Genomic DNA, 24,163 nt, shown 5'->3' on the forward strand with positions numbered 1-24,163 from the left:
CAAGTCATTATTAGTGTAATAGTCACTTATTTCGTTAACTGAACAAAATTATTTATATTGCTATTACTTCAATCACACCTTGTTAAACTAACAATTATTTATTTACAGCATAGTTCGACAATGGGTTTGATACCCATGTTTGATTAATAACTTCATAGTTCAGTCAGAAAGCGCTGCAAAGATTTTACTCAGAATATATATTTATTCTGTAATAAACAATATTCTGCTTCGGCCAGTGAGTAACTACCGCTGTTGTAAGAATTCATTTCAAAAAGTTTTTAATCCGAAAAAAGACTAGAATTGAAAGAATTTGACTTTAATATGAAGCAGGTTGGGACTAAACAAAAAACCATTCATATGTATGTTTAATAAAAAAAAAAAACCTTCACTTTATACTTGTAGCTTGAGATCTAGTAACAATCAATTATAATATCGAAAAGCCATCAATTTTATAATCTAAGAACATGAAAAATGTTATTTAATTGACAAAAGATTAAAATACAAATTTGACAAAGAAACCAAAAGTGAAAAAATAAAAAAAATATATATTTTCTTAGCTAAAGGTACATTAAGAAGATATGAATACTATATAATATTTTAATAAATTTGCATTTAGAAACCAGAACAGGTAAACGGTATTTTGAAAAATAAGCTTTCCTTTCATAGTGACAAGTGACATTTCAACTGTCTTGATCCAAATATTCATTGTCAATAGGCTCCCACTTGCCATAAAACATCTAACATCTGCATACTATATAAGTCCGATCAATTTGTACAAATAATTAAAAAACTATCATATGTTTTACATACAACTGCAGTCTCTACCTCGACGTGCGCCAGAGAACAAGTTAATAGTGTTTTTAAGTGTATTGAAAATATATCACAATGAGTATAATTAAACAAATTCTTTCTACACTAATAAGTAAGTTGAAATATTAAATTTTATTTATTAATTTTATTTCAAGACTTTTCTTCGTTAAAATAAGTTCCAAGGAGTTTTTTGTACTACAATTTTTTTTTTATAAACTATTTTTTAACTTTAAGTGTTGTTTATATAAAAAGTAATATAACTAATAAGTTATATTACTTTTTATTTTAAGGATACTGATGTATAAAATCAAAAAGATTAAGAATCCCTTCTTTCTCCTGTACGTTTTATTTTTTTATGTCAGTAAAAAAAAAATATAGTTAAAAAAAAAACTAAAAAGACACGCTTTTATAGCTAACGGAACTAAACATTAGAAATTAATTTTAATTTCAAAGAAATTATATTGCAGTAGTAGAAGGTCAAACAATCATTCATAGTCCAACACCTCAAAATAAATTATAATAAATAGTCCAACACCTCAAAATAAATTATAATAAATAGTCCAACACCTCAAAATAAATTATAATAAATAGTCCAACACCTAAAAATAAATTATAATAAAATTTAAGTTATTGACAGGATAATTGAATACAGAGTAGAAAGCGTGGGGTACTCGATATTGAATGTTATAATCACTCTAGTGGCAACTATCTATGATATGTAATGAAGTCAAATGCACCCCACGCTTTTTACTCTGAAGTAAATTATTCTGCTAATAACTTAAATTTCATGAAAATTTTATTTTGAAGTGAATAACTATAAATGATTGTTTAACCTTCTAATACTAAAATATAATTTTGGTTTTAATTGAAAATTATTTTCTAGTTTTTAGTTCGGTTAGCTCTAATAAAATAAAATTTTTTTTTGTTCAATTAAATTTAAAAGCGTGTTTTTTTATTTTATTAAAACTATTATTAAACTGCAGACATGTTCAGATCACGCACTAGCTCTATCTCTCTCACTCCACTGCAGATGATCTATAAAATAATTCATTAGTCCTGGCGGTCCTAATAAGGACAATGGAAAACTGTTATCAAATTATTGCATTGCCATCGGTCGTTGATATGTATGCAAAGTTTCAAATTATTCAGATTTCTAGAAACCGGAGAAAATTAAGTTCAAAGATTCCGTTATATACATACGTACATATGTACATACAACCCAAGCTAATAAAAGCGTGTTAAAAAGGTAACAACTCCACGGAGGACGTATTTGACATTAAGTGCCTACCATTGCCCATTTACAGCTGCACATCTGGTGCATGGTTACTGGTGTTGGATTTTATAGGTAATCTCGTTTTTCAAAGACGTTATTTTTTTGTTGTAATTATAAATATTGTAAAATAAAATATAATATTGTACCAGTTTATGACAATATCCAACGTACCTTATGTGATAACGATTTTAATTCATTAAGCTAACCCCAGGGGCAGTAAGTAAATTTGGTAAAAATCTATTTTAATATTAAATAAAACATAAAAGTAACAAGACTATAATATAAAATTATCAATACACATGTTGCTAGTTAATCAATTAGTCAGTAATTAGTTAATAATACATATCACATATAAATTTTTAAATGGTTATTTTGATTTATTACTACTTGGAATAAATTATTGTTTCTGGAGAAAATATTAGAGATTGCTATATAAGAAAAATTGATGAAATAAAATAAATAATGTAACTTTACTTAAAAGTATGTAATTAAAAATAAACGAACATCGCCCTGGCAATATCGTTGTATGGATAAAATATAACATTACGAGTGACTTGAATAAGTGAATTTAATAAAGGCTGGTGTTAGTGGTAAGTAAAAGCATTTCAATAAATTTCAATTTATCAATTGTATCTGACAATACCGGTGATCTTTTCATTGTGCCTAATTAGCTATGGCAGACCTTTATACCTCCGTATTCCTTTATGGCAACCGATTATAAATCGTTCAGGTACATGGAAACAGAATACCCGAAGTTCGATCGCAACCACATCTATGAAAAATTATTGGAGCAACTGGATAATCACCATAATACTCTTATACATTTTAAATAAACGAAAATTGTGTCCGGGAGCTATCTCGCTACTATGCCACATGAGTGTTCTCAACAGATCGAAGCAATCTACAAACTTGACATCAACGATGAAATTAAAGGGGAGCAACTGAAATTCACTGAAGCTAGTAATTATTATGGAACAACAGAGGAGGACAATATTCCTCACATAATACTGAATGACTAAAACCTAAACCTACAAAGATAGAATATTTGTCCAGAATCCAATTAAATTCGATCAGATAGATAACACATCATATCTCACCACGATACTTCTGTATAATATTAAAGTTGGTAAAGCTGCATTTACGTTAATCATTGTCATTCAAAGTCATCTGAAGGGAACGAAAACTAAAAATACCATACCAAAAGAAGAATCAGGAGAGAAAAAAGAGCATAGTTATGCCGAATCAAGTGGATTGGAAACCCATGAATATGTGCCAGAAACATTTTCGTCGAAACTCCTCACATAGTTCCTGCTCTGGAGGCTTTACTGTAACTATTAAGCAGCTGCTTTTAAATATGTTAAAAGAAAATTTTGGTTTTCTAAAGGCCTCCGGTTTTTTTTAACGTATTAGTATATACACATTTGGAATTGTAAAAATGTTTTGTTTTCAAAGAATATTTTAAAGTCCATCTCATCACATAATAATTTGACCTGTTTTTAACACTTTCTTATCTTAATTAAAATTCAATTATTAATTAACGAATAATAGATATTTCTTAACAATGAATTTTATGTAATAGGCTCCCTTAAATATTAATGATATATGTATATAATGATAAAATACCATCAAAATCTAAACCATGGTTACTGTAAAAGCTGTCGAATAATTATTACATATAAATATGATATCGCTCACGTTTCAATAGGCAACATAATGCATGTTATGTTTTACCGTACATTGATTGACTACCTGAAATTTCGTACCCTTTCTCCCCTCGTAGTCCGCGCCCAGTATGCGGTCTAGTCAAATCACTGCGACATAGTCAATTTATTGAGCGTTATTTTGATTTTTCTACGTCACATAATATAATTTATTTTTTACAGTAACTTACACATGTACGACCTTGGGTCTACTATTCACACTACCATCTTCTACTATCAAGCTCTTTAGTTCAGAGAACACGCCACTAAACCGAGTTATGACAAAAAGTGAAATTTCAATTATGGGAAGTATTTCGTCTGCTACCATGCTTATAATAACTCCATTTTGTGGTTATCTTTTGGACGTATTAGGAAGGAAGCGTGCCTTAATTATTTTATTTTCGCCACAATTGGTACGATTTCTAGATACCTAGTAGATGTCGTTGAAATCTATCTAAAATATATTTTTCAGGTGCATTAAAAAAATTTTTTTTTTCAGGTGGCATGGACATTATTGGTGACAGTAAAAAGAGTTGAAGGGGTTATTTGTGCAATGTGTTTCTGCGGTCTTGGTGGGTCTATATTTCCCATCATTCCGGTCTACATCAATGAGTTTTGTGAACCATCCGTCAGAGGAGCCCTGAGTTCCAGTGGTTTAATCTTACATGGAATAGGAATGTTATTGTCTTATGGGATAGGTGGTATAGTAGACTACAGTACATTGAACTATATAGGACTAAGTTTGGCCGTCGTTGGTATGGTATTGTTCTTCTTTTTAAAAGAATCACCCTTGTATTTAATGAGTAAGGGTTTGGATAAGGTAAGGTTTATTCTTTTAGTTAAATCGAAAAGTATTAGATGTATCACAGGAATATATACTAGATATTACACGTTTCAGGAAGCTGCTAAATCCATTGCCTATTATAAAGGAGTTGAGCTTGATTCTAAAGAAGTCATAATACATCTAGAGAACTTAAGACAACTTATAAAAAACAGTGACATAAAATTAAGTATGACACATTCTTAAAAATAGCGTGTTAATAAATAAAGGTAGCTACTGATATCTTTTTAACACGAATATTATTACAGATGACATCCCAGAAATGGAGAGCTTAAATCCGGAAACAAAAGCAACTTGGAAAAATGTATCAATATTTAAATTTTTCGGTAGATATCATAACGATAATAATAAAATGATCGATATTTCTTTCATAATTATTAGTTTTAAATATATCTCATTTATTGAACATAATTTTTTACGAGAATTTGTTGTCTTTTTAGGGAATTCGCCTTCTAGTCGTCGTGCATTTATCGTACTAATCGTTCTTTTCACCACATGTGTATTTCAAGGCTTGACTGTAGTACAAGTATTCGCACAACCACTATTTGCGAATGCAGTTCCGAGCATGTCATCAACTGTATCGTCCATTATATTTGGATTGACACTGATAATATCTAGCTTCGTTGAAGCCATCTTAGTCGAAACAATTGGCCGAAGAGTAAGTAATAAAGTTAAAGGATATAACAAAAAGAATGTTATAAAATGTACGAAATTAAAATCATCATTCAACATTTTTGTTTCAGGCGTTACTAATAGGCTCTTCACTGCTCACCGGTCTGTTGTGTCTAATTTTAGGGACGCAAATACAATTTCAGTGGGGTCCAGGCTGGTTGACAGCTGTTTTTATATATATTTATTCCATGACTTATACTTTCGGCGCTGGTATTGTGCCTTACATTTTAATGGGAGAGATATTTCTGCCTCAGGTAATTATATATCTTAAACAATTGTAAAAACATTGAATAAAATGCTGTTTGGAAAATAAATTTTATCATAGTCCTTTCGCTTAAACTCATAATCAAGTGAAAAATGATATTCGCAATGTTAAATGTTTTTTTCTCAACCAAGACTAAATCAGAGGACGTTTATAGCATTTAACAGAAAATAGAGGAAGACGTGTGAAAACCACATGCAAAATCTTTAAAACCAATATTGGGAATAAGACATGAGTTTAGATAACGTGATGGAACAGTTATAAAAAAACCTGGAAAATGTGTTAGATTTTGGTTTGGAATTTGAAGGCATGTTCAGTAATGGAAAGATACTAATAACTTTAGAAGTGCAACGATATATACGGAAAATAATATATTAATTTACTGATTGAGATAAAATATTATATTTTTTTCTTTCCTTAAATTTTTTTTTGTTCTATAATTGTTTCAAAATTTTAAACAATATTCTCGTTATGTTAATAATGACGAATTGAAAACTTGGATACCCGGACATTTATTTACACTCTAATATTTCGTGTATGTCACAAGTCAGTCTCGTCTTAACCCCGTCTAATCGCTTTTATACCCCAAGGCCTTTAACGCGAAGACTTTTCGAATATATCTGAGTACTTATGATTTTGAATTTAATCTTATTTCTTATATACATCTTACATTGTATAAAATATGTTGGTATTGTTTACTTCTCTTATGTTTCAGATCAAAAGTTTTGCCACCACCTTTATTTTTGAGTGGGCTTATTTTTGTATCTTTCTAATGCTTTTTATGTTCAATCCACTCTTCAACGCTTTTGGTAAATATTTCATATTAAAATTTCTATATATTTTAAAAATATATTTAAATATGTGTGTGCGTTTAAAAACTATGGACTCTCCTTTCTTATTTACAAAAAAATTAAAATACAAATAATATAATTTTACCTTTTGTTTTCAGGTCTGGGACCAATCTTTTTTATTTTTGCCGGTTGTTCTGTCTTCACGGCGGTATTCGCCTTCATTTATCTTCCAGAAACAAAAAACTTATCAGTGGATGTAATTCAATACAAATTTTTGGAAAGGAAAATATTTTAAGTAGTTATTATTATGTGAGACTCAGTAATTTTTACTTGAAACAAAAGGTCGAAAGAAGTAAATTATATAATGTATGACGAGGCTTGACTTTAAAAAACTATGAGAATGAATAAAATAAACACGACACTACCTCATTTTGTATTATAAAATAATTCTAGGTAAACTAATGAATTAAATTTATATTTATAACATTTTTTAAAATAAATCTTAAGTATCCGACCTGTATTTTTGGATTTCTTATAATTGCGATCTAGATTTCTGAAGTCATAGTTTATTTTAAACACTTGCCTTATATCAAAAGTAATATCAATTCCAATCCCTAATTAATTTTTAATTATAAAAGTAATAAACATTTGTTTTAACAATATAGAATTAAATACATTTCCTATCTATATATCATATTTCCATTGGGATCTCCAACCTTAGGAACACACTTCAAGACGAATTAAAAGGCACAGTAGTAGGTGGAAGAGCCTAGCTGTGGTCATGTAACTACAGATCGAACATGGGCTGGCTCGACCGGGGAAGTACTACCCTCTCACAGAAGATCGGCGTGAAGTAGCCTTTAAAGGCTGCCTTTCACCCGATGAGTGAGACAGCCGGTTGCCCTTTCCCCCTTCCTATTCCTAAAAAACCAAGGTTGGCAACGCATCCGCAACATAGATGTTGCAAATGTCCATGGGCGACAGTGGCTACTGCCAACCAGCTAGGCCGTCTTCTTGTTTGTCACCTTTAACATTAAAAAAAATCATTGTTCGAGACGCGATGATACATCCCAACCCGTTAATAGTCAAAGCGTGCGAATATTTTTCGGTCTGCACACTCCCTGATAGGTAAGATTCCTTTAGACGTCCTTTAGAACTTTGAAGACAAAATAACAACCGACATCACAGACACGAAAACCCTCATGACACATCATCATCATACCAATATACACCGACTTCGCCATCGAAGACAAGATCACGTTTCATTCATGTTGGATCGGCGTACTGTCATCGTAGGACATCATGCAGTCGTGTCATCCGATGTCGCCACCCACCCTTCAACGACGTCCTAAGTAGAGGTCTGGCCTCTTAAAGACACCTTTGCACCGCCCCCTACCCAGGGCCGTCCAGGCCCATATTTAAAGGTTAGGTTCCATCGGGCCACAAACTCCTTCCGGTGATGCTGTCAAATTCATTATGGCTAACAGATACAGTCAAGTCGAAACTAAATTTAAAAAACTGGTATAGTTTGCCTGTCCTCGGATTGGACCCAATACAGAGCTCTCAGCTCCCTGCAAAATTGTCGGTTTGCTTGGTACAATGGGGTGTTGTATATTGTGAAGCTGCATCATTGCGATACGCTACTCCTGAGTGTAATATTTAATATAGCAAGGTTTCTGTGTATGTTGTGTAGGTTTTACTATTAATTATATTATGTTCTCGACTATATTGTAAGTAACTTAAATAAATTGATTAGATTAGTAAATATCTTATTCTTTCCGTTAAATTGGGATAGTGAATTTCTAATATACGTTCTTCAGGGTTAGATAAATCTTCAACTGTTATCTTTTCGCTAAACCATGTAAAAATTAAAATGTCGGCTTAGTGTCTAGTACTTCCTGTAATATAGGGATGCCTTTGGATTCTACTGTATCAGTTTCTGATGCTCATAAAGAAGAACTAAAAGAAAATGATAAAGAATAAGGGGATCCATTTTAATTTCTAGCAAAAAGGGTTTCTTCTGAGTCTTGATCAATATCATTAGTTGGTGAGGTATTTGTTAAAATAGCCCTTTTCGATATTTCTAATTCTTTTAAATCTTCTGTTTCTTTTCTTAGATTAACGTCTCAATCTACTATTAGTATCAATATCAGTATTTGATCTTTTTTTTAATTTATATTGTAATCTTCTAATTTGTTAGAAATACATTAGTTTCGGGTATATTTTGTCACTATAAAAGTTCTTTTAGTCAATGTCAATTCTATTTCAAGGGTAGTTTTAATCATAGTTGTCACATATCGGTTTTTAAAGTTAATTAAAGCGGCTGGAATTATAACACCATCACAGAATTGAGATGCATTTAAAATAGCATCACCTTTAAACTAAACTTGATGTTCACATAACTATAATAATCATTGTTTTAGACACTGCTATTAAAGCTCACCCTTTACTATAACTTGGATACAATTATATACATATGTTCACTAGTGAGAGAATAAATTAGATGCCGAGTAAACAGATTCAAATATATCACGCAGATAACTTCCTTTTAGATTTGTAATATATTTTTGTTAATCAAATATAATCTTGCAACGGAACATTTTTAAAGCACAAATCACTTCTATGGCACTGGTTATGGTAATTTATTTATTCATATTTAAAACGATTTGTTAAAAAAATGCACGTAGATATAACTTTAAGGGTTTATTATTATTTTTTTTTAAATTAAAGATCTGATTACAATCCACATGAGATATGACATTCAGGGACATGATATTATGTTCTGCTTTTAAAGATTTTCCTTTAAATATTTGATTGAAATATAAAATGAACTTACATAACTTAAGACCAAAATTTGATTTAGAAATTCTTCTTTCGATTCCTTTTAATGAAATATGTATTTATTGTTTATTCTAATATATATTTATTAAAAGAGCCAATCATCATTTTTATTAATTAAATGTATTTTAGTGAATAATAACATCAGTATACTGAATTCTATGAATATTCATTGTTTTACTCACTGTACCCGTGACTTTGCCCTTTGTATTGTACTTTGGGCAGCATTTTTAAAGAGCTCCTGGTCAGTGGCGTGCACAGAGATTTGGGGTAGGGTAGGCAGAATATGTTTGAGAAAAATATACCAATTTTCATCATAATTTCCTCCTCTAAACTATTGATAATATTGAGATTTTTCACAATTATTTATTTAAATGAAACTTATATTTTGAGATTACTACGCGTAATTTATTATTTAACCGGCCAGACGGGATGTCTGGTATGATCACGGTTGCCGCAAATAACCGAAACGTTTGGAGTATGTAGTTTTTAAAATAATAAAATAATGCGCATAAAGTTACAGCAGTCTGGTCAGAACGAACATCTATATATTTTATGAATCTCTCAACTACCTCTGAGTCACGAAAGTACCTTAGAACGATTACGATTTGTTCATCACCACTTTATAAATGTTATTTAAATCGGAATATCCAGTGGAGATACAAACAGTCTTATTATTATTATTGTTTGAAAACAACAAACAAGGAAAACAAAATAGCTTATTTGTGTGTACACAACCTGCTAGCTGATTAAAACTATCATAATACTTTTTATTAAAACGAAGAACATTACCTTTTATTTAGTTCATTCACAACTGGTCACACACCTTCCCTTTGTAATTATTTTAATTGTATCATCAAATAACAAGAAACGACAAACTCAAACGACAATTGAAAATTTACTCGTAATAAGTTTCGTTAGACACACATCACCAGTTATTATTTTCCATAATTCGTTAATAAATTAATTCACTATTAACTAATTAGCTACTTAAAACTTATTCACTTGCGCTTAGAAAGACAACTGACAATATTCAAAAATAACAAAATGACGAAAAAAATATATGAACAGTTTACCGACCAATCAAAGAGTCCCGTTTCATTTGACAATTAATAGACTTTCTACGACATTTTATACGATGAAAAGGATGCAGTGCTTCTCGAATACAACCGACACATAGATTTTTGCACACACACATGCAAACATTTTCTCATACAACACGAGATTTGTAGATCGTCCTTCTGAATTTTTGTATGGAAAATAAGCACCGAGTAGTTGTGTCTACCGCCGCTTTAGATGCATAGCGGCGCTAGCAGTTAGCAGTGGCCGATCGAAAATGTTTCGTTTTTATATTGATAGATGGCACTTTTAACAAATCGTGAATCAAATGTCATCTTAAATGTCTGTTAACATTTGTATTTATTTGTATTTCGGATTGCTAACAGGGACAGAGACACATAAAGTTATGAATATAAAGCCAGGTATATTTTTCAGATTCTACGTAAAAAAAAAATGTCTCGCTCTCACACGTGAGGGCGCGGGTTCGAAACCTGGCAAGTACCAATGTGATCTTTTCTGAGGCATATGCACTTTCTAAGAGCATTTAGACACCATTCGCTGGAACAGGCTACAGCAAGCCTTGGGGTCTAAATAACTATAAAAAAGTGCTGGTGCAGAAGGCAAGGGGACACCACTGCAACTAGCTTCCTATGAAAGTCATTATGTATACGGATCACTGATACGTGATGACAACGACGAGTCTGCAAAGACTCTTGCGACGAAGAAGAATATTCTACGTACAGAGAGCAATCCGCTACATTTTCACTATATATAATATACATATAATACGACTGTATACACTAATAAATAATTCGTAACAGTTAAGAGAATTATCAACATAACAATCAAAGTTTAACATCATGTTTCTATTTCTCAAGAATGTTTAATGTAATTAACCTATATTTCTAAATTTTAGTATGTAATCTCTTTAAACTACAATTTCATAGATACTGTAGTCGTGTATAAACCTTTATCAACGTTTACTTATTTAAGTTATACTTATACATCTTGATATTTTGGCAGATTAAAAAAAATATAACTATATTTTCGAACAGATTTTGTTAAACTTAACAAAATCTGTTTAATTCATTACGGTCCAGTTTCACCAAACAATGTTAAATAAACGATGTCTTGTTAAAGTATTTTATAGACTGTTAGATGTATCGAGCGTGTAATGTGTGTTTAGGTGCCTTAACCAGGCAAGAACATTAATAGTTGCTCTAGAGGTCCGTCAAATGGCTTACGGACTGCTAATCTATTGTATAATCGAAACTCAAATGTCAATTCTAACCCTGATTTTTGTAGCCATAGTAACAGCAGCTGTTTTTTTTTCGTCCATAGATTTATTAATAATGTACATTAACATTTCTTTTTCATATGAGGAGAAATTTGGCCCGCAACTCTTTTGTGGCATTGTACATTAGCTAGTTTGCATTACTTTACTAATAACTTGAATAGAATTTATGAGAATATCGCGTGATTTTCATAAATTATGAATGAAAAACAAGCAAATGATTTTTATTTGTTTTTTATTTAATACAATATATAATAACAAATCTCTTCAAAACAGTCACAATTCACAACACGGTTTTGACAGGTTACATCTAGTAAACTGAAAAGAAAACTTTTTTTTGCCAAATGTATGCAATCAAGGATGAATAAAATTTGGTCGCTTTATCTAACAGGTTACTTGTTATACGATTAAGGGATAAAGTTTTGTATAGCAGCAAACAAATAGTGTTAAATTTGATTTGATTTCCTCAATTTGATTGTCTTTTAACGAGAACGAAAGATTTGGTAGTCTTTCATTTAAACATTACATTAATTAAGGATTTGTTGACTTTTCATCGTGGGACGTAAATATTTCGACAAACTTTTATATTTTTGGAGATTCATCAGTGAATGCCTTGTTTTTATTTAACAAACAGAGTTTGATTAAACTGGGTCGAAAGCTCTGAAAATTATATTTGTTATTTATATTTTTTCCTTCTATATATATTTTTTTCAAATTACAATTAAAGTAATTTTTTTTTTGGGTAGAATATTTAAGTAGTAAAAAAACTTTGTGTCAGTAAAATCTATTGCGACATATCTGCCACTGCTCGTCACTGTAATGGACTTCTTTTTATTCAACCACTTGCACAGAAGAACTATTTTATGTAAAACAACATAACTTAAACAAAAAAATCCTAAAATAACAAAAATAGCAACTATTATAAATATAATACAATTAAACATTCCAGATATAACTCTCTAAATTAACCTACCCTCTACCACTGAAGGTCTACCGTGTGTAATAAAATACCTACAAATACATTACAAGGGGGGGGGGGGCACAAAAAATGATAGCAAAGAAGACAGATTGTAGACAATCATACATACAATAACTGTGGATCCATTATTGAATATGTAATTATTACTTTTATACAAAATAATAAGAATATTGCAAAATTGCAGCATCTCTTATATGAAGGCTTCTAAACAGGTAAGATAATTATGGAAATATAAATTTAAATTACTTAAAGGTAAAATTTAAAGTATGTCTGATAATTATGTTATTAAAGTAAAGCAGTGTGAGGTAGTACTTAAAGGAAAATTAAAATAATTTTTAAGAAGTCATTGATATGATTAATAATTATTCTTTATTATATTTAGAATAAAATCATTAGTTAAAACTCATTCATATTTAATGTTCTAATAATATAATTAATTAATTAAAACATACCCAATGAATGAACTCATCAACGAATTCTTGAAAGTTTACAGTTTGTTTCTTTTCTTTTTTTTATTTTACATTTGGAATGACAGTATTCAAAGAAAGAATTTTGAATCGACTCTAGATTATTTTTATATCTAAAATTTTTACCACGATTTCGTCTTATTAATAAGTTTGTATATCAATATGAATATATAAATCTTACACTTATTATATGTGAAATACAAATAACAAAAATGTAATTGTTCACTATTTAAAAGTTAGTTTTTTTAGAAAATTCTGTAATCATTTGAATCGTTTTAAATTTGTTTCGTATTATACTAATATGAAAAAGTTGAAGGGTTTGTTTGTTTGAACGCGTCAATCTCAGAAACTGCTGGATCTGTTTGGAAAATTCTTTCAATGCTAGAAAGTCCATTATTACAAAAAGCTATATGTTAGATAATATTTCAAAAAATTTGACATCCTTACTAAAAGTCGAATCATTATTCGAAATCTAAGGTGTAAAAAATTTACCCGAAAAAATCCTTACTTGGCTAGCGTTGCCAAAACTATTGATTATACAACAAAGTAATGTTGTACCATATGTCTGACTACCGTCGTTATCTCTCAATAAATGGTTCCCTTAACCTTTTTAAAATTTAGTAAAACGCTTCGCTTCATCCGTGAGTGAACCATGTGGTGGCGTTCATGAGGGGTGAGAGGGTGTTGGCTCCTTCAGAAACGGTTGTGCTCTGGAAAATAATTTATTTGTAATACTTCTTGGACTAAATATTTTTTGTTTAGTTACTTATGCGGACGGCGTTATAGTCGGTAAATAGATTATTTAAAGTGAAGATGCTGCAACATAGATTGCTATATACATATATTATTTTTTGACAATTTAAACATTTCTCTCCGAAAACAACTCTTATGTTCAAGCGAGCGGGGTCGCGGGCAAAAGCTTATAAAATAATATTTACATAACTTAATTCACATAATAATATATATTATTAGAGAATATAGCTGGCCATTGTCTAAGACTGGCATCGTCAAAATTATAAAATAAGACAACAACACACAACGAGACCTCAAAATACCGCGCATCCCGTAGACTTCCAGAAGAGAACTCGAAGTAATTAATAAATCATTAGCTGTTAATGAAAAGAAAGAAAGCAAACTGACATAACGCTTATCAAGTCTGCCCGTGACAATGGTTGCTGTAAATCGTGTTGGAAAATCCGAAAATCATAGTTTTATTTACAAATATATTCTTTGTATGTCATTGTTTTAACATATACAAAAAAATGTTAACCAAATCGTTCACACGTATTACCTCGGCAAGAAGATGTTTTTTTTGACACTTAAATGGATTGAATTGAATAATGATTGATAATCGAATAATTAGCATTGTACTAATTAATTATTATAATTTTTTATTCTACTAGAGGCTAAATATTTAGGCTTTTTGACGTGTTAATGAAATTCAAAACCCATCACCTCTACTAAATTAATCGCAATCCTTTCAAAACTTTCTCAATGAGAAAAAATTAGTAACGAATAACGTCTAAGGTCAATTTTAAATAAAAATGTTATTATGATAAAAATAAATAAATAAATCGTACACAAGAATATTCACTTGTGTAAGGCTGTATGAACAGCTACTGTTATAAAGAAATAATGATTTATATTGTAAACATATTGGCAATTTGAATTTTTTAGCTCTTATTTATATATAACAGTTTTGTCTATTATATATATATATATATATATATATAGAGTAGGCCGTTTGCTCTTTTGCCACCTTTAACATACAGGTATATATATTCCTAGTTCACAAGGAATCACACCTTGTTTAACCAACAATTATTTATTTACAGCATAGTTCGACAATGGGTTTGATTAATAAGTTCATAGTTCAGTCAGAAAGCGCTGCAAAGATTTTACTCAGAATATATATTTATTCTGTCATAAACAATATTCTGCTTTGGCCAGTGAGTAACTACCGCTGTTGAAAGAATTCATTTCAAAAAGTTTTTAATCCGAAAAAAGACTAGAAGTGAAAGAATTTGACTTTAATATGAAGCAGTTTGGGACTAAACAAAAAATTATTCATATGTATGATTAATAGAAAAAAAAACCTTCACTTTAAACTTGTAGCTCGAGATCTAGTAACAATCAATTATAATATCGAAAAGCCATCAAATTTATAATCTAAGAACATGAAAAATGTAATTTAAATGCACAAGATTAAAATTACAAATTTAACAAAGAAACCAAAAGTGACCTTCGAAAATATAAAATGTCTCTTTTTTCTTAGCTAAAGGTACATTAAGAAGATATGAATACTATATAATATTTTAATAAATTTGCATTGACAAACCAGAAGAGGTAAACGGTATTGTGAAAAATAAGCTTTCCTTTCATAGTGACAAGTGACATTTCAACTGTCTTGATCCAAATAGTCAACTGTCAATAAGCCACCACTTGCCAGACAACATCTAATATCCAATTAATAAACAAACCTGACTAATTTGTACAAACAACAAATTAAACTATTGTCCGTTTTACATACAACTATTAATCTGCAGTCTTTATCTCGACGTGCGCCAGAGCGCAAGTTAAAGGTGTTGTTGAGTTTATTGAAAATATATCACAATGAGTATTATTAAACAGATTCTTTCTACATTTATATGTAAGTTGAAATATCAAATTTTATTTATTAATTTTATTTCAAGTCTTTTCTTCGTTAAAATAAGTTCCTAGGAGTTTTATGTATTACAATTTTTTTCTGATAAACGGTTTTAAACCTTAAGTGTTCTTTATATAAAAATATTATAACTAATTATAAATATGTCAAATAAAATATAATATTCTTACAGTTAATGACAATGTCCATCATACCTTAGTTATTGCGATATCAATTTATTAAACTAACCCCAGGGAAATAAGTGACGAAAATAAACGAATTAGATGTGTCATAAATTTCGAAAAAATCTATTTTAATACTAATAAAACATAAAAATAACAAGACTATAATATAGAACTATCAATAGACTTGTTGCTTGTTAATCAATTAGTCAGTAATTAGTTAATAAAACATATTATCTTTAAATCAAAAGTCAGAACCTTTTTAAATGGTTATGTTAATTTATTAATAAATTTTTAATTTACTTGGAATAAATTATTGTTTCTGGAGAAAATAATCGAGATTGTTATATAAGGAAAAGTCATGAAATAAAATAAATTATGTAACTTTACTTAAAAGTATGTCATTAAAAATAAACGAACATCGCCCTGGCAATATCGTTGTATGGATAAAATATCACCTTACGAGTGACGATGCTGACTTGGCGAACAGAACACTCGGCCTCTTTAACTAGAATATTGAAGATACAGCACAAGCAATGGAATGGCATTGCTGTCCTGCCATCGGGGCAATAATACAGTGTTAGGTATAGGTCAGAAATTTTAATAATGTAATATTTAATCTAATAAACATATAAGTAAATTCCGAGATTTTGCTGGAACCTCTAACGGCTGTGAAACGCACTCTACATAATTGGCGCAGTCGGTAGGATAAGTCGAAGTAGTTATTATACGTCTTGAAACCAAAATCGCCTCCAAGCGGGCCATATTCAGCTGCTTACACTTTTAAGTGTTTTATTTACTTATCCGAATCAACGAACGTGGCCGAGGACACACTTAGAAATCAGTGTAACGAAAAGTCAAAACAAATAGATGTAAGTAGTGTAAACAATTTCTAAGTGTTGCCAATCCTTATTCCACCATTTTCCATCCACTCGAATATCGTAACTCTATATTAAAAATAGTTTAGATAAAAATTATAGGTTTAATGTTATAGACGAAAAAAGAGATTTAGACGGTAAAGTAGCTGACGTTGACACTTTCTGTAGACAGTAGATCACTAAAGTTGCTACCGGACTTTGACAGGAATACTTATGCTTCTAACCAGTTTTGATAATGTGTGCGATCCATTGGAATGACAATATTTCGAACCGGGTCCCTGCTATGAATTGACAGCTTTAGCTATGATTCATTACATTTTTGGTGCTGATTTAATAGACTATTATTATTGAATACAATTTAGTAGTTAGTGGTAGATAAATGCATAGAATAAATTTCAGTTTCTCAATTATACCTGTCAATACCCTTGATCTTTCCATTGGGCCTAATAAGCTATGGCAGACCTTTATACTTCCGTCTTTTATGGCAACCGATTGAAAATCGTTCAGGTACATGGAAACAGAATGCCCGAAGTTCGATCGCTACCTCATCTATGAAAAATCATTCTAGCAACTGGATGTTAGCCATAATACTCTTATACTTTCTAAAATAAACAAAAGTTGTGTCCCGGAGCTATCTCGCTTCTATGCCACATGAGTATTCTCAAGAGATCGAAGCAATCTACATACTTGACATCAAAGATGAAATTAAAGGGGAGCAACTGAAAGTCACTGAAGCTAGAAAATATTATGCATCACTTGAGGCGTAGAAGATTCCTCACATAATACTGAATACATTGAACCCTAAACACCTACAAAGATAGAATACCAGTCCAGAACCCAATTAAATCGGACCAGATAGATACCATATCATATCTCACCACGATACTTCTGTATACTATTATAGTTGCTAAAGCTGCATTTACGTTAATCATTGTCATTCAAAGTCATCTTAAAGGAACGAAAACTAAAAGTACCATACCAAAACAAGAACCACGGTAGAACAAAGAGCATACTTATGCCGAATCAAGTGGATTGAAAACCTATGAATCTGCACCAGCAACATTATCGCCAAAACTCCTCAAATAGTTGCTGCTATGGGGACTAGTCCCCTGAGAGTATAGACTCAGACTATTAAGCAACTGCTGTCACTTCGACCCCAGTTAAACTTAGCACATTATATGCAATACCTATTGGGCAACCGCTGATGCTGCCGAGCTACCAGGTCGTCGATGTACGAGAAACTCTAATTTAATACTCAATGTCAGTACTCCAGACAATATATTTAGTAAGGTTCAATCATCAAGAGACATTCAATATTTGATCTAACATCGCTCATTGTCTTTTGTCAGAATCAGTTTTAGTTGTAACTTTTAATTATAAATATATTATAGGAAAAGTTTAGTTTTCTAAAAATCTCCGGTTGTCATTAACGTAATTAGTATATCCACATTTGGAATTGTAAAAAAATTAAGTAGAAAATTGTGATTAGTTCCAAAAAAAAATTATTTGTTTTGGGAAATTAAAATAAAACCCTTTCTCTCGTAAATTTATTAGCAATAGTTTATAAAAAATAATGTTTTATTTTGAAAGAATATATTAAGATCTATCTCATCACATATTGAAACTAAAATTTGACCTGTTTTTAACACTTTGTTATCTTAATTCAAATGAAATAAATCAAACAACAAATAATTATATACAGACGTTTCTTAAAAAGGAATTTTATGTAAATGGATCGTTTATGTATAAATGATTTATATATATATTCCTGTATGTATGACTTGGATGGAAAATTTTTGCATCTAGTTTGACTATTAGTTTAATTATTATATAATCTTTGTAATAGTAAATATACCTTTATAATGATAAAATTCTATCAAAATCTAAACCATGGTTACTGTTAAAGCTGGCGAATAATTATTACATATAAATATGATATCGCTCACTTTTCAATAGGCACCATAATGCATGTTATGTTTTACAGTACATTGATTGACTACCTGAAATTTCGGACCCTTTCTCCCCTCGTAGTCCGCGCCCAGTGTGCGGTCTAGTGAAATCACTGCGACATAGTCAATTTATTGAGCGTTATTTTGATTTTGCTACGTCACATAATATAATTTATTTTTTACAGTAACTTACACATGTACGACCTTGGGTCTACTATTCACACTACCATCTTCTACTATCAAGCTCTTTAGTTCAGAGAACACGCCACTAAACCGAGTTATGACACAGAGTGAAATTTCACTTATGGGAAGTATTTCGTCTGCTAGCACACTTATAGTAACCCCATTTTGTGGTTATCTATTGGACATATTAGGAAGGAAGCGTGCCCTAATTATTTTATTTTCGCCACAACTGGTACGATTTTTAAATACCCAGTAGATGTCGTTGAAATCTATCTAAAACATATTGTGTTCCAGGTGAAATAATGTTTCATTTTTTTTTCAGCTGGCATGGATATTATTGGTTACAATAAAAAGAGTTGAAGGGGTTATTTGTGCGATGTCTCTCTGCGGTCTTGGTGGCTGTGTATTTCCCATCATTCCGGTCTACATCAATGAGTTTTGTGAACCATCCATCAGAGGCGCCCTGAGTTCCAGTGGTATAATCTTCCATGGAATAGGAATGTTATTGTCTTATGGGATAGGTGGTATAGTAGACTACAGTACATTGAACTACATAGGACTAAGTTTGGCCTTCATTGGTATGGTATTGTTCTTCTTTTTAAAAGAATCACCCTTGTATTTAATGAGGAAGGGTTTGGATAAGGTAAGGTTTATTTTTTTAGTGAAATCGAAAAGTATTAGGTGTATCACAGGAATATATGCTGGATATTACACGTTTCAGGAAGCTGCTAAATCCATTGCCTATTATAAAGGACTTCAGATTGATTCTATAGAAGTCATAACACATCTAGAGAACTTAAGACAACTCATAAAAACAAGTGACATAAAATTAAGTATGACACATTCTTAAAAATAGCGTGTTAATAAATAAAGGAAGCTACTGATATCTTTTTAACACGAATATTATTACAGATGACATCCCAGAAATGGAGAGCTTAAATCCGGAAACAAAAGCAACTTGGAAAAATGTATCAATATTTAAATTTTTCGGTAGATATGATAACGATAATAATAAAATAATAAATATTTCTTTCATAATTATTAGTTTTAAATTTATCTCATTTATTGAACATAATTTTTTACGAGAATTTGTTGTCATTTTAGGGAATTCACCTTCTTCTCGTCGTGCATTTACTGTACTACTTGTTCTTCTTACCACATGTGTATTTCAAGGCTTGGCTGTAGTACAAGTATACGCAGAACCTCTATTTGCAACTGCGGTTCCGAGCATGTCATCAACTTTATCGTCCGTTTTATTTGGCTTAACAATCATAATATCTGGCTTCGTTGAAGCCGTCTTAGTCGAAGCAATTGGCCGAAGAGTAAGTAATATAGTTAAAGGATATAACAAATATAATGTAATAAAATGTACAAAATTAAAATCATCATTCAATCTATTTTTTTCAGGCGTTACTAATAGGCTCTTCACTGGTCACTGGTCTGTTGTGTCTTATTTTAGGGACCCAAATACAATTTCAGTGGGGTCCAGGCTGGTTGACAGCAGGTTTTATTTATATTTATGCCATGACTTATACTTTTGGAGCTGGTTCTGTGCCATACGTTTTAATGGGAGAGATATTTCTTCCTCAGGTATATTGTGTGTTATAGATCTTTAATAATTATGAAAATTTTAAACTTCAAAATTTAATGCTGTTTGCAAATAAATTTTATCATAGTCCTCTCGCTTCAACTCAATATCAAGTGAAAAATTATATTCGCAATGTTAAATGTATCTTTCTCAAGCAGAGGACGTTTAACTGATTATTAAATTAAAAGAAAAGTGTGAATATCACATACGAAATCTTTAAAACCAATATTGAGACTAAGATGTGAGTTTTGATAACGTGATGGAACAGTTGTAAAAAAACCTGGAAAATGAGTTAGATTTTGAGGGGTTTTGAATTTGAAGGCATTTTCAGTAATAAAAAAAGAAAATACTAATAACTTTAGAAATGCAATGATATTACGGAAAAAAATATATTAATTTATTGATTCAGATAATATAAATATTATATTTTGTAATACTTTTCTTTCCTTAAATTTTTTTTTGTTCTATAATTGTTTCAAAATTTTAAACAATATTCTCGTTATGTTAATAATGACGAATTGTAAACTTGAATACGTGGACATTTATTTACACTTTAATATTTCGTCAAGTCAGTCTCGTCTTAACCCCGTCTAATCGCTTATATACCCCAAGGCCTTAAACGCGAAGACTTTTCGAATATATCTGAGTACTTACGATTTAGAATTTAATCTTCTTTTTATTTTTTTTGTATAAAATATATTAGTATTATTTACTTCTCTTATGTTTCAGATCAAAAGTTTTGCCAGCACCTTTATTTTTGAGTGGTCTTATTTTTGTATCTTTTTAATGCTTTTTATGTTCAATCCACTCTTCAACGCTTACGGTAAATATTTCATATTGAAATTTCAATATTTCTTTAAATATATATATATGTGTCTGTGTGTGTGTGTTATGTGAAAAAGTATGGACTCTCTTTTTTTATTTTAAAACATTTAAAATATAAATGATCACTTCATCTTTTGTTTTCAGGTCTGGGACCGATCTTTTTTATTTTCGCCGGCTTTTCTTTCTTCACGACCACATTCGCCTACTTATATCTTCCAGAAACGAAACAAATGTCAGTAGATGTAATTCAAAAAAAATTTTTGGAAAGGAAAATATTTAAATAATTACTGTTATATTGGACTTAGTAATTTTTACTTGAAATAAGCGTCGAATGAAGTAAAATTATATCATGTGTTACGAGGCTTGATTTAAAGAAACTATGAGAACTAATGAAAAAAAGACGACACGACCTCATTTTGTATTACATAATAATTCTAGGTAAACTAATGAATTATTTATATTTATAACATTTTTTTAAATAAATCTTAAGTATCCGACCTGTATTTTTGGATTTCTTATAATTGCGATCTAGATTTCTGAAGTCATAGTTTATTTTAAACACTTGCCTTATATTAAAAGTAATATCAATTCCATTCCTTAATTAATTTTTAATTATAAAAGTAATAAACAGGTGTTTTAACAATATAGAATTAAATACATTTCCTATCTATATATGTCAATATATGTGTCGAAGTTGGTTGTGGCTAGAATTATAGTAAGGCAAATATAGATAATATTATTATTAGTCCTCAATTATTTTCGATATAACCACAAGTTGGATTTGACTATTTATTTAAATAAAACTATCCCTTTGCTTCTGTTTAAAACAAATAATACTTTGATTGCTTCTGTTGTAATATAACTTTTTGTACGATACTCGTCCCTACGCTGAACTGACATAGGCGCATCCTGGGTTTATCAGGAAGTCCGAATTTTGTTGGGATCTCCAACTTCCTACGACAGCAACACACTTCAAGACGATTTCAAAGATATTTTTCGAGACCGCGATGATACACTCCAACCCGTTAATAGTTAAAGCGTGAAACTATTTCCCATCTGCAAACTTCCTGATGGGTAAGATGCGTCCTAAACACGTCTTTTTGGACTCTGATGTTAAAATAACAAATGACAACATAGTCATGAATACCTTCATGACACACCATCACAACAACAGCGCACTTCGTCTTCGCCAGCGAAGATGATGCGTTAAAAGATCGCTTCCTACTAATTCTCCACAGAATTCGTCTACGTTATAGATGTAATATTTGTGTTTAAGGGTTACAGAACGTTTGGAATAAAGGAATAACGTATGACTTCATGATTTCGGGTAGAGGCATGAGTTCTGATAACTCCAAAGGTGTCAATGTATTTAATATCTTTTAAATATTCTTTAGCTTTTTTTCTGATAATTGATCTGGAACTAAATATTTCTCTATCATTTCATATCGCTCAATATTTTTATGATTTGTTATGTCATTAATTTCCTAGTGAATACTAGTCATAATATTGAAACTCGGTCTACGGTTGGGGTGTTCAGAGCCTTGCTGCTCAACAATATGTTGATTTAGGTGAAAACGTTGTGGTTTAAAAGGTGGATGAGTTTTCTTACTCACATCTGTGCTGTACATTGATTGGTAAGGGAGGTGACAAGAGTGTTGATTTTAAATTAATTGACGTTGTTTTACTAGGAGCTATACCAAATTTGTATTTGGGAGGTTGCGAGGAATTTTCAAAAATTTTGAAAAGTATCCGGCTTTTGTCAGGATTGCTACTGAAGTAGAAGTTTGAGAAGGAGAGTTTTATTATAATTTTCTCAAGGTATTTGTTGGAAGATGTAGCATATCCCGTATTGAAGTGAGGATGCTTCATCATTTTATTCCGAGAATTTTATTGTTGCATGAAATCTACTTGCTCTAATACGACACTTATAGCCCATTCAAGTGAAGCATACATTTAAACGAAGAAAACGCACACTTTTAAAGGAAAAAATCTTAGTAAATCTTCCGGTAAATTATATAAAAATAAATTCATAGCTTAATAATTGTATTTTATTATTTTACTTTCAAGCAAACTTGAATTGAGTATAAAATTGAATTTAGTAATTAATGTGATATTGGTATTTTGGACCCTGTTACAGAAATGTAGACAAGATTATTTTCTCAATTTTCTCAGTTTCTAATTCAATGGCGATACATTCTTCAGAACGCAATGATGCTTAATGGCGATATTAAGACTAGGCCATAAATACAAATCCTGTCTTTTAAAAGTTAAATAACCCCTCGTCTCCTCAATTTGACTGTTATAATGTGAAATGCATACAAAGGTCGTAATCGAAATTCCCCCCTACTACAAACGTATCTGTAACATACTCTTACTTTGTAATGAATAGAAATTATAACTTCTCTACCATTAAATTTAGGGACAACATTGTTACTGTCTAAAGATATATTAAGTATATACTTCATTTTAAATTTAATTTTATTCTCAAAGTAATATGATTTAGTGTAAAAAATAACGATGCCTTAAAAGTAAATTCATATGACTTAAATTTAATTCACACACATATCTAGGATACCACCGGAAATGAATAAGTAGGAATAGTTTTAGGGTCCACTCTGCAGATCATCTCCCTCTTAAGTTGAAGGCAGAATAGAGGTATTTTCAGAAGATGTAAGCTCTACATGTGACTTATTTATTATTTAGTTCGGCTTCCCTAGAGACACTTATTAAAGGTCCGTCGTAGATAATATTCCATTAGTTAGTTACGCGGGATATTTTCAGCTGCGCCGTCATGTTCTATTCATGGTGAAGACTTTTTTTAAACTTACCTTAGTCAAATATAATTGATATTTAATTATAGAAACAATTACAAATACTAATACAATTTTGAATCTTAATACAAAAGCCACCCAGGAGGCTCTTATTATT

General features: G+C 30.6%; 1 protein-coding gene across 6 annotated transcripts; it reads left to right on the top strand.

Annotated features, from left to right (window-relative positions):
• Positions 1-765: 765 nt before the first annotated feature.
• Positions 766-21,732, top strand: LOC116775145 (facilitated trehalose transporter Tret1-2 homolog). 6 transcript variants are annotated; one of them, XM_061524647.1, is made up of 9 exons: positions 766-922; positions 3,967-4,196; positions 4,283-4,603; positions 4,682-4,793; positions 4,873-4,950; positions 5,065-5,282; positions 20,230-20,412; positions 21,140-21,233; positions 21,380-21,732. In XM_061524647.1, the coding sequence occupies exons 1-9, from the start codon at positions 886-888 to the stop codon at positions 21,517-21,519; spliced, it is 1,413 nt and encodes a 470-aa protein (XP_061380631.1). In that variant the 5' UTR covers positions 766-885; the 3' UTR covers positions 21,520-21,732. The 6 variants fall into 6 exon arrangements, with proteins under 6 accessions (XP_061380631.1, XP_061380629.1, XP_061380632.1 ...); XM_061524646.1 differs by lacking the exons at positions 766-922; positions 3,967-4,196; positions 4,283-4,603; ... (1 more) ...; positions 4,873-4,950; positions 5,065-5,282 and adding exons at positions 15,491-15,636; positions 18,825-19,054; positions 19,145-19,465; ... (1 more) ...; positions 19,735-19,812; positions 19,927-20,144; XM_061524645.1 differs by lacking the exons at positions 20,230-20,412; positions 21,140-21,233; positions 21,380-21,732 and adding exons at positions 5,368-5,550; positions 6,274-6,367; positions 6,508-6,863 and having other exon boundaries at positions 4,283-4,793.
• The last annotated feature ends 2,431 nt before the right edge of the window (positions 21,733-24,163 follow it).

This window comes from Danaus plexippus, chromosome 25 (genome assembly GCF_018135715.1).
Source record: "Danaus plexippus chromosome 25, MEX_DaPlex, whole genome shotgun sequence".
NCBI lineage: Eukaryota > Metazoa > Arthropoda > Insecta > Lepidoptera > Nymphalidae > Danaus > Danaus plexippus.